Here is a 15897-nt window from a genome sequence, read left to right on the forward strand (position 1 = left end):
TAACCGAAACCTGGGTGGCTGATCAGGGAGGAGTTGCTCTTTCCCAGCTTTGTCCACCCAGGTATTTGGTTCAGCACTGTGGTAGATCTGAGGGCCGGGGAGGGGGGGTCGCTGTGGTCTATAGGAGTTCTTTCCCTCTCACCAAGCACCCTGTCCAGACGGCGACTGGTCTGGAATGTCTCCACCTTGTATTGGGCCAGGGAGACAGACTAGGAATACTGTTGGTGTACCGTCCACCTTGCTGCCCAACAGCTTCCTTAGCTGAGCTGACAGAGATAGTCTCGGAGGTGCTCTTGAGATCCCCTAGACTTTTGGTACTGGGGGATTTCAACGTCCATGCCGAGGCTGTCTTATCTGGCGCAGCTCAGGACTTCATTGCCTCCATGACAACAATGGGGCTGTCTCAATTTTCTACCGGCCCAACGCATGTGTCGTGACATACTCTTGATTTGATCTTCGCCACTGGACATGGAGATGGTGATCTGGCGGTGGGGTGTTTTTCATCTACCCCATTGTCATGGACAGATCACCGCTTGCTGAGATTTAGACTTACAGCGGCTCTTTCCCTCTGCAAAGGTGGAGGATCTATTAAGTTGATCCGCTCCCGGAGCCGGATGGATCCCGCAGGTTTTCAGAGGGCTCTGGGAGATTTTCCGGCTGATAGGACTGGTGCTCCTGTCGAGGCCCTGGTCGCACTGTGGAATACGGAAATGACCCGGGCTATTGACACAATCGCTCCCGCGCGCCCCCTCCTCTGTAGAGCTCATACAGCTCCATGGTATACCCCGGAGCTGAGAGCGATGAAACATGAGAGGAGGAGGCTGGAGTGCAGATGGAGGAAAACTCCCAGTGGATACAATCATGCCTTGGTAAGTGCCACCAATAAGTTGTATACAAAAGCGGTAAGGACAGCAAAGAAGCTTTATTTTGCTGCCTCTATTAGATCATCCCTATGCGGCCCGGCGGAGCTTTTTAAAGTCGTGCGTGGGCTCTTACACTCTGGCCCCCACAATACTACGGAAACATCGGAAGCCCGCTGCAACGAAATTGCTGGACACTTTCAAGATAAGATCACATGTATCCGCAGGGATCTTGACTCCGATGTTGCGACAGATGAATCCATTGAAGTGTCCGGAGCACGGCCTTGTCCTTCATTATTGGATGAGTTTCAGTTGGTGCAGCTCGAGGAAGTGGACAAGGTGCTTGGAATGGTTCGGGCAACCATGTCTGTTCTGGATCCTTGCCCATCTTGGCTAGTGAAAGCTAGCAGGGCTGGGACCACCGGTTGGGCCAAGGAAGTGGTTAATGCCTCCTTGAGGGAGGGAGTAGTCCCTGGTAGCCTCAAGGAGGCAGTAGTGAGACCTCTTTTAAAGAAATCTTCCTTGGACCCAGATAACTTGAACAACTATAGACCGGTGGCGAATGTCCCTTTTTTGGGCAAGGTTTTGGAACGGGTGGTTGCCGGCCAGCTCCAGGCGCTCTTGGATGAAACCGATTATCTAGATCCGTTTCAATCCGGTTTTAGGCCCGGTTTTGGCACCGAAACAGCCTTGGTCGCCCTGTATGATGACCTTTGTCGGGAGAGGGACAGAGGGAGTGTGACTCTGTTGATTCTCCTTGATCTCTCAGCGGCGTTTGATACCATCGACCATGGTATCCTTCTGGGGAGACTTGCGGAGTTGGGAGTTGGAGCCACTGCTTGGCAGTGGTTCCGCTCCTACTTCGCGGACCGTCACCAGAAGGTAGTGCTTGGGGAACATCACTCGACACCATGGACTCTCCATTGTGGAGTCCCTCAGGGGTCGGTCTTGTCCCCCATGCTTTTCAACATCTACATGCAGCCACTGGGTGCGGTCATCAGGAGTTTTGGAGTGCGTTGCCATCAATATGCTGATGACACGCAGCTCTATTTCTCCTTTTCATCTTCTTCAGGTGAGTCTGTTGATGTGCTGAACCGTTGCCTGACCGCGATAATGGACTGGATGAGAGCTAATAAACTGAGACTCAATCCAGACAAGACCGAGACACTGCTGGTGAACGCCTTCCCTGCTCAGATGGTGGATGTTCACCCTGTTCTGGATGCGGTTACACTCCCCCTGAAAGAACAGGTACGTAGTTTGGGGGTTCTTTTCGATTCTTCCTTGTCTCTCGAGGCCCAAGTGGCCTCGGTGGCACGGAATGCATTTTACCATCTTCGTCTGGTAGCCCAACTACGCCCCTATCTGGACAGGGACGACCTCGCCTCCGTTGTTCATGCTCTGGTAACTTCAAGATTGGATTACTGTAATGTGCTCTACGTAGGGCTGCCCTTGAAGACAGTTCAGAAGCTTCAGCTGGTGCAGAACGCGGCTGCCAGACTATTGATGAGGACCAGTCGGTCTTCGCATATAACACCTATTCTGGCGCGTCTGCACTGGCTCCCTATTTGCTTCCGGGCGAGATTCAAGGTGCTGGTTTTGACCTATAAAGCCTTACACGGCGTGGGACCTCAATACCTTGTGGAACGCCTCTCTCGCTATGAACCTACCCGTTCACTTCGTTCAGAATCTAAGGCCCTCCTCCAGGTACCAGCTCATCGGGAAGCCCGGAGGGTGGTTACTAGAAATAGGGCCTTTTCTGTGGTGGCCCCTGAGTTGTGGAACAGCCTCCCCGAAGAGGTACGCCTGGCGCCTACACTTCTATCTTTCCGGCGCCAGGTAAAGACCTTTTTATGCTCCCAGGCATTTTAATCTTTTAATTTTCTTAATCTTTCTACTTTTAACATGTATCCTTCTTAATTTGTGTTGTATTTCGTTTTTGTTGTGCTTTCTGTTGTTTGTTTGTACATGTTTTTGTGATTTTTTACTATGATATATTGTATTTTATCTTGTCTGTTCACCGCCCTGAGGGCTATTCTGCTAAGGGCGGTATATAAATTGAAATAATAAAATAATAAATAAATAAATAAAAGCTTTATACGTTAGTCAAAACTGCATACAAAAATGTATTTATTAGGAGAAATTTGCACTAAAACCTGAAGAGAATAATTTTCATGAGGATTTTTTAAAAAAAATAGAAATTGCTACAGAAATGTGGAGAACCAAATTTAGATTAGAAAAAGGAGAAAAGGAGAGAACCAAAATCAACAGATCATTCCATCCTTAATCAAAAGCATCTCCTTCATAGACTTCTCACCAACTTAGTTGTAAAGGCTTTAAATCCAAAACCGAATATTTCTTGGTACATGAAGCACCATGTAGTTTTCTAATTACAATTTGGAAGAAGACCCAATACACTTGAAAAAGTAATATGTTACTTTCCAAGGAGCCAGTGTGTCACTAGATCTTGACTATGAAAAATGAACTCTACAAGGCATTTGAGGTAATCTTTCTTTTGGAAAGATATTTATTAATTTTCCTGCGTTAGAAAAACAGCACAGCTGTCAGTCAGCACTGCCACAGCCTTGTTGAATACAGAAAAAAGTAAAGTCAGCCTTAATCCTTCTGCCTTTCTTGTGGCAATTCAGAAGAATTTTTTTTTAAAAGAGCTATTGCTCAATGTAAAATACCTCCCAACAGATACTGATTGCTGCCTTTATCCTGCTGCATTAAGGGTAAATCAAACAGATTTGTGTGGGAGGCAATCCCACAGTAAGAGCAGCTACCAATATGGCATTTCTAATTGCTGCCTCTGATGTGGACAAGCAAGGCCTACACTTTAAGTCTAAATAAATGGCCAAAAAAACAAAAATGGCCCCTTCAGGAGTGTCTTGTGTCTGCACATCTCCAGCATCCAAAGGACAAAACGGCTCCCAAATGTTGAAATACAATAGCTGATTGATTTCTGGTTTTGTATAAGTCATCTTTTCAGAGTCATCTTCGACAAACCAATTTGTTCCTCTGAACTTCAATTTCAGCCTTTTCAACAGAGACCTTTCTGACAACATCCTCTCAATATGCCACACTAACAAAGAAAGCAAATACGGTGTTGGCAACTGGTAGGAAAGGGATTGAAAACAACAAGAATCATAACTGTTACTATTGCTGTTATTTGGTTCTGACTTAGAACATGATGCTTGTATTTGGTTGCCCACTTTCAAAACAATCAGGCAAAAATACAGAAAAGAACAATTTAATGACTTGGAAATCGTTTTCTTCCATATAAACAAAGGGCAAAACATTTGGGAACATTTATTTGCACCTGGGACCCAAACGAGGACAATAGAAATTTTTATGAACATGAATAATGGAATGAGCATCACTCACTCTCGAATTCAAAGTAACTCCATCGACCAAAGGTGAAATTCAGCATGTGTAATGATTAAAGTTAGCACAGGGTTGTTTGCTAATGCTGAATGGAGCTTGTGTCAAAAATGTATCACGTAAATAGTCCGCTTTATAAAAATTACATAATTCTTTTGGCAGAATGCTGCTTTCCCGGATCTTTTGTGGTAGGTGTCATTGGCCAAGGGGGGCACATCATGTTAAACCTAACATAGGAAGCTGCCTTATAGCGAGTCAGACCATTGGCTCATCTAGCTCAATATATTTACACTATGTCTGTCCCTAAGTTACAGCTCTTGGCTTAGTGTGAATGTGCTTACTTTCCAGGCTTTTTAGACAGAACAGCAGCTAAGCCGAGGTTTGGCTTATTGTGTCAGCCAAATCCGGAATTGTGCTTAAGGTCTCTCCTCCTTAACCATGATCTGTAACCAAGGTTTGTCCTAGGGTTACAGGTTGTGTTTAAGGAGGATAGGCCTTAACCACAAGTCAGGATTCAGATTTATAAGAATAAGCCAAATCTTGGCTTAGCGGCTATCCCATGCTAAAGCAAAAAGCCTGAGAAGGAGCAAAGTGGGTGGGATCTCCTCTTCAGGAGCTAGCATGTTCACACAGTCACAATAGAATCATGCTCTGGCTTACCGTCACATGCGAACCAGGCCAGGATATAGTTTAGCCACTAAGTGATGCTGGACTCAATTATATCCAGGTGGAGTCTGGAGTGTCCTGTTACTACTGTGTCTTGTTTAAAAGAGAAAACATTCTGGTCCGGCTTCCTGACTCTGTCAGAAGTCAAGTTTTAAGCCCACAGATTCCAAACAGGACACACCTTCAATAAACCTGCAGCACGGCCAGTTCAAAAAGAAAGAGTTGCTTGCTTCACCTATCTACAAAGTTCCACAATGAGGAAGGGATACTGCCAGTTTAGTCCCCTTCTTCGTGCTAGGGGATGGCAGAATGGGATCAGCTGGTAGACCTCTGGGTGATCTGCAACCGATAGGCAAGGATTTCAAGCTCCCATTTTTTCCAAACAATACATGCCCCCTCTCCCCAATTAGACTCTGAAATGTAGAAAGTTGGGGTAATTGGAAATGGATGTTTGCTTGGAAGGACTGTGACCTCCAGTTAAGTTCTGGTATGTATTTTGTTGTGTTCATATGACACTCACTGCTGTGGGGTCTTTGAACTAAAAAGCACTACTATCACTAATAATAATAATTCCCAGTTGCTGGAACCAGGGCACTTTAATGAACAACAGCTATTCATATGAAAAAGCATTGTTTCCATGGGAAGCTGCCTTATACCGAGGAAGGCCATTGGTTCATCCAGCTCACTGAGCAGCAGCAGCATTCCAGGATTTTCAGATGACTCTCTCCCAGCCCTTCCTGGAGGTGCTGGGATTGAACCGGAGACCTTCTGCATGCAAAACAGATGTTCTACCACTAACGTTCTACAGCCCTTCCTCCAAGCTCAGTAAAGGGGTGGGGGTGCTATACTAAGCAAGTGCCAGTCCTGACAAGTACCCTAAGCGATGCATTAAAATCCTGTAAAGAAATATTAGAGGTTAGGAAAGTAAAATGCTTTCAGATTGCAATTTATAGTCTCAATCCATATATTGCATGTGTGATTTTTTTGGCATCATACAGATCTCTCACATACATGTTCCTTTGCGAAATACAAAAACATTCGCTCAGAGAAAAGTGACACCGATGTCACGGAGTGAGCGCAAACCATTGAACACCATACAATCACCATGGGAGGGTTTGCCATCTTCAAAGTGAAGCTGTTGCAGCCTTTCCTTTGAGTTCCATCTCATTATCATCTAACACCCATATAAGAAATGGTTCCTGGCAGTAGGGCCCACAGAATTATGGCACAAAAACCTGGGCATTCACAGGAGGCTGTTCGGGGACGTGTAGTATGGACACACAACATTCATCATTCAGAAGAGACACTTCGTACTCCAGTAACTGACAAAAAGAACTAGCTTGATTCATCAATCCAAAACATGCTTATTAGGAAGGAAGTGCCACCAAGTTCCATTCGACCAACTTCCTAGTAATTGCGCTCAGGATTGCAGCTTTTGTCCTACTGATTTGAACACTGGATTTCCCCCAGCTCACTGTAAAGTTAGCCATCAGTTAAACATAACACTAGATGTTATCCATTTCTTACGTTTAGAGCAAAGCCAATGGAATGCAATTGGACAATGCGTATTTTCCTACTTCCTAAAGATGCTAAGAACCAAGATGCATGAATTGTGTTAATATGGATACAGTATGATATACTTTGTCCACTGGGGTCTGTACTCACTGATATTCAGCTTAAGCTGATCTTCCTGCCCATCTGCCCAGGGCAGACAGCAAGGTCAGTTTACCTCTACATACCTAGTTGTACCACACTAGCACAGTGACTTACAGATGAATTTTCTCTTCCCTCCCCTCTCCCCTGACTGGACCGGTCTATACAGCATCAAATTGGCATCTGCTGGTCAGGTGTACAAGAAGAATGACTAAGGTTAACTTTCTTTCTACAATGTAAACTTGTCACCAAATTCATTCTCCAGTGTATATATTAGCTATAGGTGCATTTCCCAGAAGCCACATCACCCAGTGCTTCAATAGGAAAGCAGTGGCGTGGATAGACCAATATCCCCAAGGATAGCACATCACCTTTGGCAGAAAGGTCTTTGAGTAGACCACCAAGTGTTACTTTGCCTTAACACAGCTTCCTCAACCTGGTGCCCTTCAGAGGTTTTTGGCTTCCAACTCCCATCATCCCCAGACAGCATGGCTAATGGTCATGGATGATGGGAGCTATAGTCCAACAACAGCTGAAGGGTATCATGTTGGAAAAGGCTGCCTTAATATTTCACACTTTCCTACAGCCCCGGGTGATCAGACTTCTTTTAAGCCATATGTTGCCCCTCATTGTAATCCAAGCTTCTTTTTACATCTCCTGTGAACCTCTTCCTTGTACCCAGTCCTATGCTTGGGGTCAACTCCATCAATTTCGATGGAACTTCAACTTCCAAGTCAATGAAAACTTGACTATAAATCTAAGTTATCCTAGCGGTTGGCACTTCTCATTCCCCTCCCTTCCCTTCCCCACCCTATCCTATTATGCTTTTCAGGACCAATTCAAACAGTTATGGCTTGTTTTATGTCAGTAAAACCTGAAGTGAGAACTTCTAACTATGAAGACATAGATTAAACTCAATATATTTCTTTAAGGCATATCTTTAAAAGAATAGTTCCTCCTCCCCCACCCCCCTCAAATCACTAAAAATATATACATACGCAATTATTTTTGTCTTTCATTACTGATTGAAGGGGGCATATGCACAGACTGAGAAAATTTAAGAGGGTAAATTATAAAATAAGACTTAATTTACAAAAAATATCCAATATTCCTTTTTGCATCTCACCTAGATGCGGTGTGTGTAATCTAAGGAGCCCCTTTGAACAAGCAAACATGATTTCCTACACTCTCCAAGGCATATGACACCCCTAGTCCCATCCATCAAACCATGAGGCAGGCAACTCCTCCAGATGTTTTGCCCAAGTTTTAGGAGCAACTTCCCAAGCAGCAGGAGGATAATGTCAGAAGCCCTCCCTGGTCAGGAGAGGCTCACTGTATAGACCTTGCGCCTCACAGCCTGTATTTTAAAAACACAGAGCATGTGAAAATTCATGGGGCAAAAAAGAAATCAGAAGGTGATTGAGCCGTTTTCCATGGAACCACTGAAGTGGAAGATCCCAGTTCACAAACAATCATCGTTCCTCAATGTACGTGAAAAACACAACATCACAAGCAGAAGCAACTGTACATTAGGCAATGATTCTCCCCTCCCTATCCCATTCCCCAATGTTAATCCAGAATAAGATCATTGGTTTGTTCTCTTAAAATTACTTAATAAATCTGTAGTTTTTTCTATGCTGCAAGGTCTTCTAGAAGAGGCGTGGGTCACACCCGTTGCCGATATCTCAGGAAGGCCCATACTACAGCTGCTGCTATGGCCAGCCCTGGCACCAGGATCACAGCCAAGGGCAGGTCTCCTGGCTCTCCATCCCCTCTGTGGCTTGAGGGACCGTTCTGAGGCAGCAGCTGCAACAGGAAGAATAACGGCATTGAGGACAACCAAGTCAGAGTAAGAAACCTCAAGCGATTTCTAAGGAACATATAGTTCTTAAATCAAGTTTGACCAACAAGATTCTGCTCCAAATTAATATTCAACAAAGCGGAACCATTCATTAACTCTGGAAGGCTTGTGCACATGTTACACTTGAATGAGATGTACCTAACTTCCTTTTCAATTTCGTTTTGAAAAAATTGCTTTTCCTACAGTCGTCATCATTTACCTCCATGTTATGTTTGAGATAAATCATCAAGTCCCGCGCCCCCAGTGAATTGCTTCTTGCCTTTGCTTATGGAACACTGAAGATGCCTTCCTCAACACCCATCTTTTCCTCAAAGCCATTACTAAAAACTAACTGCACCACCAACCAACTAACTGCAGTCTCAAACTTTAGATCACAAGCTGCTTAAGCCACAATGATAAAAGGTTTTTCCCATACTAAAGTCATCCATAGATTATTTTAATTCAGGCCTGACAGATAGTGAGGATTACTTTGAATGTGACCACATGTATGTGGTAAAAGCAACCATTTTCAATGCCAAGAAACACCAGAACTGAGACACACTCTTATAGAGACATCACTCCATAGGCCCTATGCACAGAGCTTTCCAGGTGCCACCAATCAACTGATTAGCAGTGTCTAAAAACCCTTTTTTGACCCAGCCACCTCTTTATCTGCCCTGCACCTGACTCAATATAGGAAGTCAGGTGGATGGGGCTCGGCCAAATCAGGCTTGCAGACTTGAGGTTCCCCACCACTGCCATCGGGACACACCCACAACAAATATGTATTTATTACAGTTATATCCTGACCTTCTTCCACCATGGAACTCAAGGTGGCATACATTTGGTTCACTGGTGGTCACGCATTCAGATAAGGACCATACCCAAATGCAAAATCTTTCCACAGGGTGGAAAAGCACCAGAAAAAAAGTCACTGTGCGTAATGTGATAGAAAAGATTAATGTTTAAAATATATGTAAGGATAACTAGGTATTCTCTTAAAAAAAACACATGGTAAGGCTCAGCATCTACAAGGATTGCCCCAGAAGCAGCAGTCTGTAGAACGCAACCTTTCAAGCAATAGTGACAGATTATAAGAAGCAAAAGGAACACACCCTGTGTTGAACCTTTAGTGATACATTATCACCTGCTGTCCTGAACAGATCCACAACATGCTGGTGCAACATATTCTTCAGCTCCTTGCCATTGACCTGAGAAAATACCATTTTTAAACAAGAATTGAGGTATAAGACAAGCTAATTCAGATGCAGGATTATAAGCAGAATTTATACAGTATATAAATGTTCTGTTTCATATTTTTAAATCTTGGCAATAGGCAGTAAAATTGTTGGGATTCTCAATAAATTTGTGAAATAGAAAATTCTTAAGAAGATCAATAGGCAAGCATCTCAGTGTATAAAATAAAGTCAGCTTTGAAAAGCTTAACATGTTCAGAAGTGGAGAATAAGGCTACAATCCTACGTACGTTACCTGGGGATAAATCCCACTGAAAACAGTAAGAAATACTTCCGAGTAAACACACAGAATTGCACTGTAAAATAAGCAGCACAATGACAGCATTCCAACAAATGGGACCCCTTAAATTATGCCAAAATGAGTCAGTTGCTATCCTAATCTCCAACCCTACATTTTAGCAGATGCTGTGCTTTGTTGTAAGTGACCTACCTTCCAGGTGAGAAAGGTGGTATGCGGGATTGGGGTGGGAGCCTTAGTATCCAATAGCACTGGGTCAAACTAAGACAACACAAAGCAGTAGTACAGGGGTAGGGAGTCTCTGGCCCATAGACCAAGTTTGGCCTGTCAGGCTGCTTTCCCCCAATGATATCCACCTGCCCTGCACCTGACAACATATGCGACACCAGGTATGGGGCTGGCAGAGACACAGTGGGATTGGCTGTGGGACCAGGTTTCCCATGAGGAACTGGATTGTGGAGCCATTCCTTGCAGAAAACAGCTTTATTATTTATTTAATTTATATCCCACCCTTCCTCCCTGAAGGAGCACAGGGCTGGCAAGCCTCTTGTGCTGAAGTTCCCAAGCGCCCGACAATCAGCTGGCTGCCAGATGCTTTTGAAGAGCTGTGCAACCCACCTGTCAATCAACTGACATCATAATGACATCAAAGTTGGTCTGCTGGGCCAAAGAAAGTTCTTTACCTCTGCAGTAGGACAGGTCCACATAGCCACATCACTGTCTCCAGAAGAAATTGCTTCTCAATGAAATTTTATGCTCAAAATCATGTGAGGTGTTTAACAATATGGCTCAATGAAAATACAGCCAAAATAAATATAAAAAGTTATCACATGCCCACTTCTAGCTTTACAAGAAAGGTGGCTCCACCCCACCCCACAGCAGTACATGCATACTGTGCTGGCTTTAAAAAAACATTTTTGCATCTGAAGCAAAAAATATCAACCACCAGCTCTGGACTGGATTTGAAAAAGGAAATTAAACTGACATGGAAAACTACAGACTTGGGGCAGGCAAATGCCATCCTCAGCCAGTGAGGACTGGTTCTCACACTGCATTTTCACATTCTATGTCACTTCCTCCTTCACTCCCTCTCTTAATGTTCCCCCTGATATCAGGAATTAGACTGTGAGCTCCTTGAGGCAGGAACTCAACTTTTTTGCTCATCTTACTCTTTAAAGCACCACATACATGAATTGTGATTGATAAAGTAAACAGTTGCTTCAAATCAAGAGCAAGCCGCCATGTGTATACTATGGAAATACACAAGGGAAATATGTGGGTCCTTACAGTGCATTTCTATATTGCACACACAGTAAAAAATGATGTGTAACTACTTCAGGTTATCAGTGAGTACATATTACATTTTCAGTGTGCAAGAGAAACCTTTACTTTGGGGTGATATTCACTGATTCAGGCATTAGATGGAAAAAAGGAAACCTTGGAACATACCAGTCAGGTTTCTTTTTCCCAAGAGACAAGCCTCTAGGAAGGTGGAGGAAGGACATTGGTAACTTATCACTGAGTTTTCTTTCATTCATTCCAGAAACAGGGCTGAGGCAGGATGGATTTGGTCATGCCTCTGGACCACCTGCCTCTGGAAAGGGGAAGAAGTCACTCCATGCATTTGTTGTAAAATAAACTCACATAGGGGATGAGAACAAAGCAGGAGTGTAGTCATTTGGGGTCTTAGAGGAGCAGGGTCCCAGCGTCTCCAGTATCCTACAAACCAAGCAGCATGAAAAGGGAGTGTGTTAACCACTGAGAAGATTCTTCTAACATGCTTCCTTGTCCTTTCCTGCTGATCAGAGCCAATCAGAGTGAACGGAGGTGAGTCAGCCATTGAGAAGACTCTTCTCAGTAGCGAACAGTCTCCCTTTTCATGCTTATTGGCTCCCAGTGGTGTCTGTTACTGTGAAAGAAGGCATTAACAAGGTTCTCATTCTCGACCCAGCAGGAAAAAAAAAACAGGAGGGGATATGGTTGTGACTATTATAAAGGTACTCTGCACTTCTGAATTTTCCACTACGATACTGGAACAAAGCCTGTGCAGATGCTTATGAGTGCAAACCCTTAAAAAAACCAAAAGCTCAGCTGGACTTGAGTTTCCCAAAACATCCTTGCAAGGTGAAAGATACCTTGAGGCTCCAGTCCAGTTTTGAGGAAGCTGTACTACATTATTCTTGAAACAATTTCAGTGGAGGGACCTGAATTACTTACTGTTAAAATTTTGTCTCCCTCCTGCAGGCGTCCATCAAGAGCAGCGGCGCCATCTGCTTTGATCCGACTAACATAGATGCCCGTGTCGTTGGAGATGTACTGCTGGTCTGTCCCACCAACTATATTAAAGCCCAAGCCTAAGAACAAGAACAAGGTAAGACAGAAACGAGAACCTCCAAGATTAGAAGCAAACCAATCACTCAAAACACCCAACATAGGCAATTTCCTTCTACATCAGTAAAACTCTAAGCCCAGTGACAAGCCCAGGGAAGGATCTAGTAAAAGCACTGCTTTCAGTTTAATATGTTAAACAATGCATTTTGGATATCAGCCTTCTTTCTGTATATATCATGTTTACATAAGCCTCCTTCTGTGAAAGTGAAATTATATATTCTGCATACCTTAATCTGCCACAGATGGCCTTATACATCACTTACATCGGAAAGTACTGTAATGCACTAATGAAGGCATTCAATTTTATAAGGAGAGAAGCTGAGGCATAGAAGACTGACACTGAGTTTATTATTATTTATTAAATGTATATCCCAACCTTCCTTCCAAAATGAGCCCAGGGCGGCAAACAACAAGCATTAAAATAATGCAGTTTTACAGAACTATATGGAATCTGTTACACTTAATTACCATATTTTGCCATTCATCATTAATATCAAGCCTGGGAGCTATTTGCATTTCATATTAACTAGTGTCTGAATTCTTCTGGACCAAAACAACTTGTATCAAACTATTTATTTATTTTTGTAGCAAGTTAGCTCAAAAATATTTATGCATTTTGGCACAAAACCTGCTTAGACTACACATTTGCTCTTGGATTTTTTTCCTTGCTATTTTTTCTTAGAGAAATCTACATTCATTATCAGTTTCTGATCAGCACCTTCATAAGAAATATGTCCTGTCTAATCTGTATGTCCCAGAGTCACCCCAGTCCCATTTATTTTACTAGTCTTTTCACAGTCCTCCTAAATCTGAAGTGTTTGACATCTCAAGGAATTTGAATAGCCCTTTTAAATGGAACTGTAATTTGGGTGCATGGAAAATCTATTATAGATCAGCTGGAGGGTACAGCGGTCTCTAATCATATCAATGCAGCATCCATGACAGAGTGCCATCTCTTCAAAGAGCCTTAACAAAAGCTTATGTTACAATAAATCTTAGTTCTCAAGGTGTCTCAAGACTGTTGCCATCTTTGCTTCGATGGACTAATACAGCTACCCTTGTGACATTTGATCGTAGGGTCACTTCATTCAATGTGGATATTAACAAGGTTCACTTTTAGCTGATTCAAAGTCAAGAGTCCAGTTGAAGGCAAAACGGGCAGGAAGAGGACACAGAGAACAATGGCTGAGTAGGCACTTTGACAACTCCAACTGAAAAATGTATGAACTTCTTTAGTTATTCAAAACTGTCAAAGAAGTCTTGGTGGCATTATCAGATTTGGTAAAATGAAGCTCAGTACAAAAATCAAAATAACATGTTCAAATTAACACAGATTTGGAATCCAGTACTGACTTCAAGCCTGCCCTTTAATTAAAATACAGGTGTCTAGAAACCTGCCCAGAACACTCATGTTCCATGTTGAAGCAGACCTAGCCCAGTTTATCATTCACACCACCTCTTTGCCTGGGTGCAAAAGAGAGGCTATCGTGAAGTCTAAGCTTCTACAGAAAAGTACAGAAGAATTGCTGCAAAAGATGCTGCTGATTATGGGGGTGGTACTGGGGTTCAGATACTATCTGTACTTGCAGCAGGAGTGTTACACCCTCATTTATCACAGACCTCATCCTGTACCTTTTGAGGCCAATGCAGTTGCAACGCTGACAATCTTTTAACCACAATTAGGATGGTGGGTGCAGGGAATGAGCTGGGTGGGAAAGAGTTTAGGACAGGGGTTCCCAAACTTTTTTTCCTTAGGGATCACTTGAAAATTGCTGAGGGTCTTAGCAGACCACTGAATGATTTTTCTGCCAGTTGCAGCAACTGTCATGTGCTATGCTAGGTGCTGTATGGTTTTTAAATGTATGTTTATTGCTGCTTTTATATCTGATATTGTCTTTTATTGTTTTACAATTTGCATTCCATGGAAAAAATAGAAGAAGCATGAAAACTACCGTGAAAAATCAATGGGAATATTTAAAGTGGATAGGCAGCAGGCCACCTGAATGAAGTTCACAGACCACAGTTTGGGAACCCCTAGTTTAGGAGATTACTAGTTCCCAGTCATCAGTTTGTCATAAAAATCGTTTTCACAGTAAAGAAAAACTCTACCCTCTACATCATACTGGCTCTCTGTTTCAGTTTCAAATACAAAAATAGACACAGACCCTGTGGGACAAAAAAATACAGCATCTATAAATCCACTGCAGTCACCACACATTTTCAGCACATAAACAGTCACTGAACCACTACCACCAAAGGACCCCATTGCCTTTCACAGTAAACCCTCTGGCTTTCACTTGGCCTTAAAACTAGCTAAACTTGTGCACAGGATTACAATCTCAGTCTTGCATTCCATTGTTAGGAGAGGGGGAATCATGAGTTCCACTACAGCTATAAATTCATTTACAGTAAGCCTCAAATATATTTCCTGTTAAACTACCACACACACACAAATCAATTTCGGAGTTAGGGGGAAGAATATATTTAAAGACTCCCATTCAGCCAATACCTGCCTGCTGTACGTAATAACTTAAAATGAGCTCGCTTGGTAGGCACGTGATGTGAACCTAAGTGCAATGCAGTGGAAACCACTCGTTCTTCTGCTGCAAGACGGAGAGAGAAAACCTGCACCAACTGGGCACGCTCCCACGAGTTTATTATTAATAATGTTTATAAACAGAGGTTTCCTCTCGGCTACACAATGACGTTATTTACAAGTGGCTTTACAACGCGAAGCAAGGAGAAAAAGCATACAGGCCTCAGCCAGGCGTTTTCCTACTAATTGAGCCCCAACTCAGTAAGCTGGCTGTTGCTCGGGGCTCAGGAAAGTAGGCAAGGGCAGAATCTAAGAAGCCCAAAGCAGCAATCCAAACTCACGCTGCCGCCCTCTCTTCACTCCCTTTGAATTTGTACCTGAAGGTCCTCTGGTGAGATTGATCACTTCCTCAGAGAGGAGATAATCCACTCCTCCGTTCATGCTTTGCTCTTGACAGACTCTACCGCCCACCCGATCGCCCCTTCTCTGCACGTTTGAAGGTGAAATAACCAGATTAAAGTGGCGGCGGCTGCCGCAGCAGCACTTTCAGTTTCACCAGCCTAACAACAGGAAGAAATGGGCGCCACTGAGGATTCTGGGATTTGTAGTTGGGTTGACAACTTGCGCGAAGTCCTGTTCCCTCAAGCGTTCCCTTCTCGTTCGTAGGCGAGAGATGCTGACTGCTGCGTCCTGTTTACATACTCGCGCGACTCTTTTTTTATTTGTCTATATTTATAAGAGTATTTATATATCCTCCTTTCATAAAATCAGGGCGGTGTATAGCAATGTTGTTCACTAGAGCTAGGGCCTTTTCGGTAGTGGCCCCCGAACTGTGGAATAGTCTCCCCGATGAGGTACGCCTGGCGCCGATGCTGCTATCCTTTCGGCGCCAGGTGAAAACCTTTTTATACTCCCAGGCATTTTAAAGTGTATTTTAAATTGTATTTTATAGTGTATTTTATCAGTATTTTCATTATTGTTGTATTTTGATGTTGTTGGTTCTTTGTTATTGTTTGTTTTGATCTTTGATTTTGTTATACTTATTGTATTTATATATTGTGCTTGTTTTATCTCTT

The 15897-nt window shown here is 43.2% G+C and overlaps 1 protein-coding gene across 1 annotated transcript; it reads right to left on the minus strand.

The window, feature by feature from the left end:
- Window positions 1-5853: 5853 nt before the first annotated feature.
- SYNJ2BP (synaptojanin 2 binding protein) lies at window positions 5854-15403 on the minus strand. The gene is made up of 4 exons (XM_061611159.1): window positions 15199-15403; window positions 12112-12248; window positions 9516-9611; window positions 5854-8366 (listed from the first exon to the last, which is right to left on the minus strand). The coding sequence occupies exons 1-4, from the start codon at window positions 15260-15262 to the stop codon at window positions 8226-8228; spliced, it is 438 nt and encodes a 145-aa protein (XP_061467143.1). The 5' UTR covers window positions 15263-15403; the 3' UTR covers window positions 5854-8225.
- Between the last annotated feature and the right edge of the window lie 494 nt (window positions 15404-15897).

Source organism: Rhineura floridana, chromosome 2 (assembly GCF_030035675.1).
Source record: "Rhineura floridana isolate rRhiFlo1 chromosome 2, rRhiFlo1.hap2, whole genome shotgun sequence".
NCBI lineage: Eukaryota > Metazoa > Chordata > Lepidosauria > Squamata > Rhineuridae > Rhineura > Rhineura floridana.

Bases quoted from the DNA above. Each gene is read 5' to 3' on its own strand.
- SYNJ2BP (XM_061611159.1), bottom strand. From the start codon at position 15,262: ATGAACGGAGGAGTGGATTATCTCCTCTCTGAGGAAGTGATCAATCTC. The intron at 12,249-15,198 runs GTACAAATTCAA...TCTTGTTCTTAG, and splicing joins TCTCACCAGAGGACCTTCAG to GCTTGGGCTTTAATATAGTT. The intron at 9,612-12,111 runs GTAAGTAATTCA...GTATTTTCTCAG, and splicing joins AGGGAGACAAAATTTTAACA to GTCAATGGCAAGGAGCTGAA.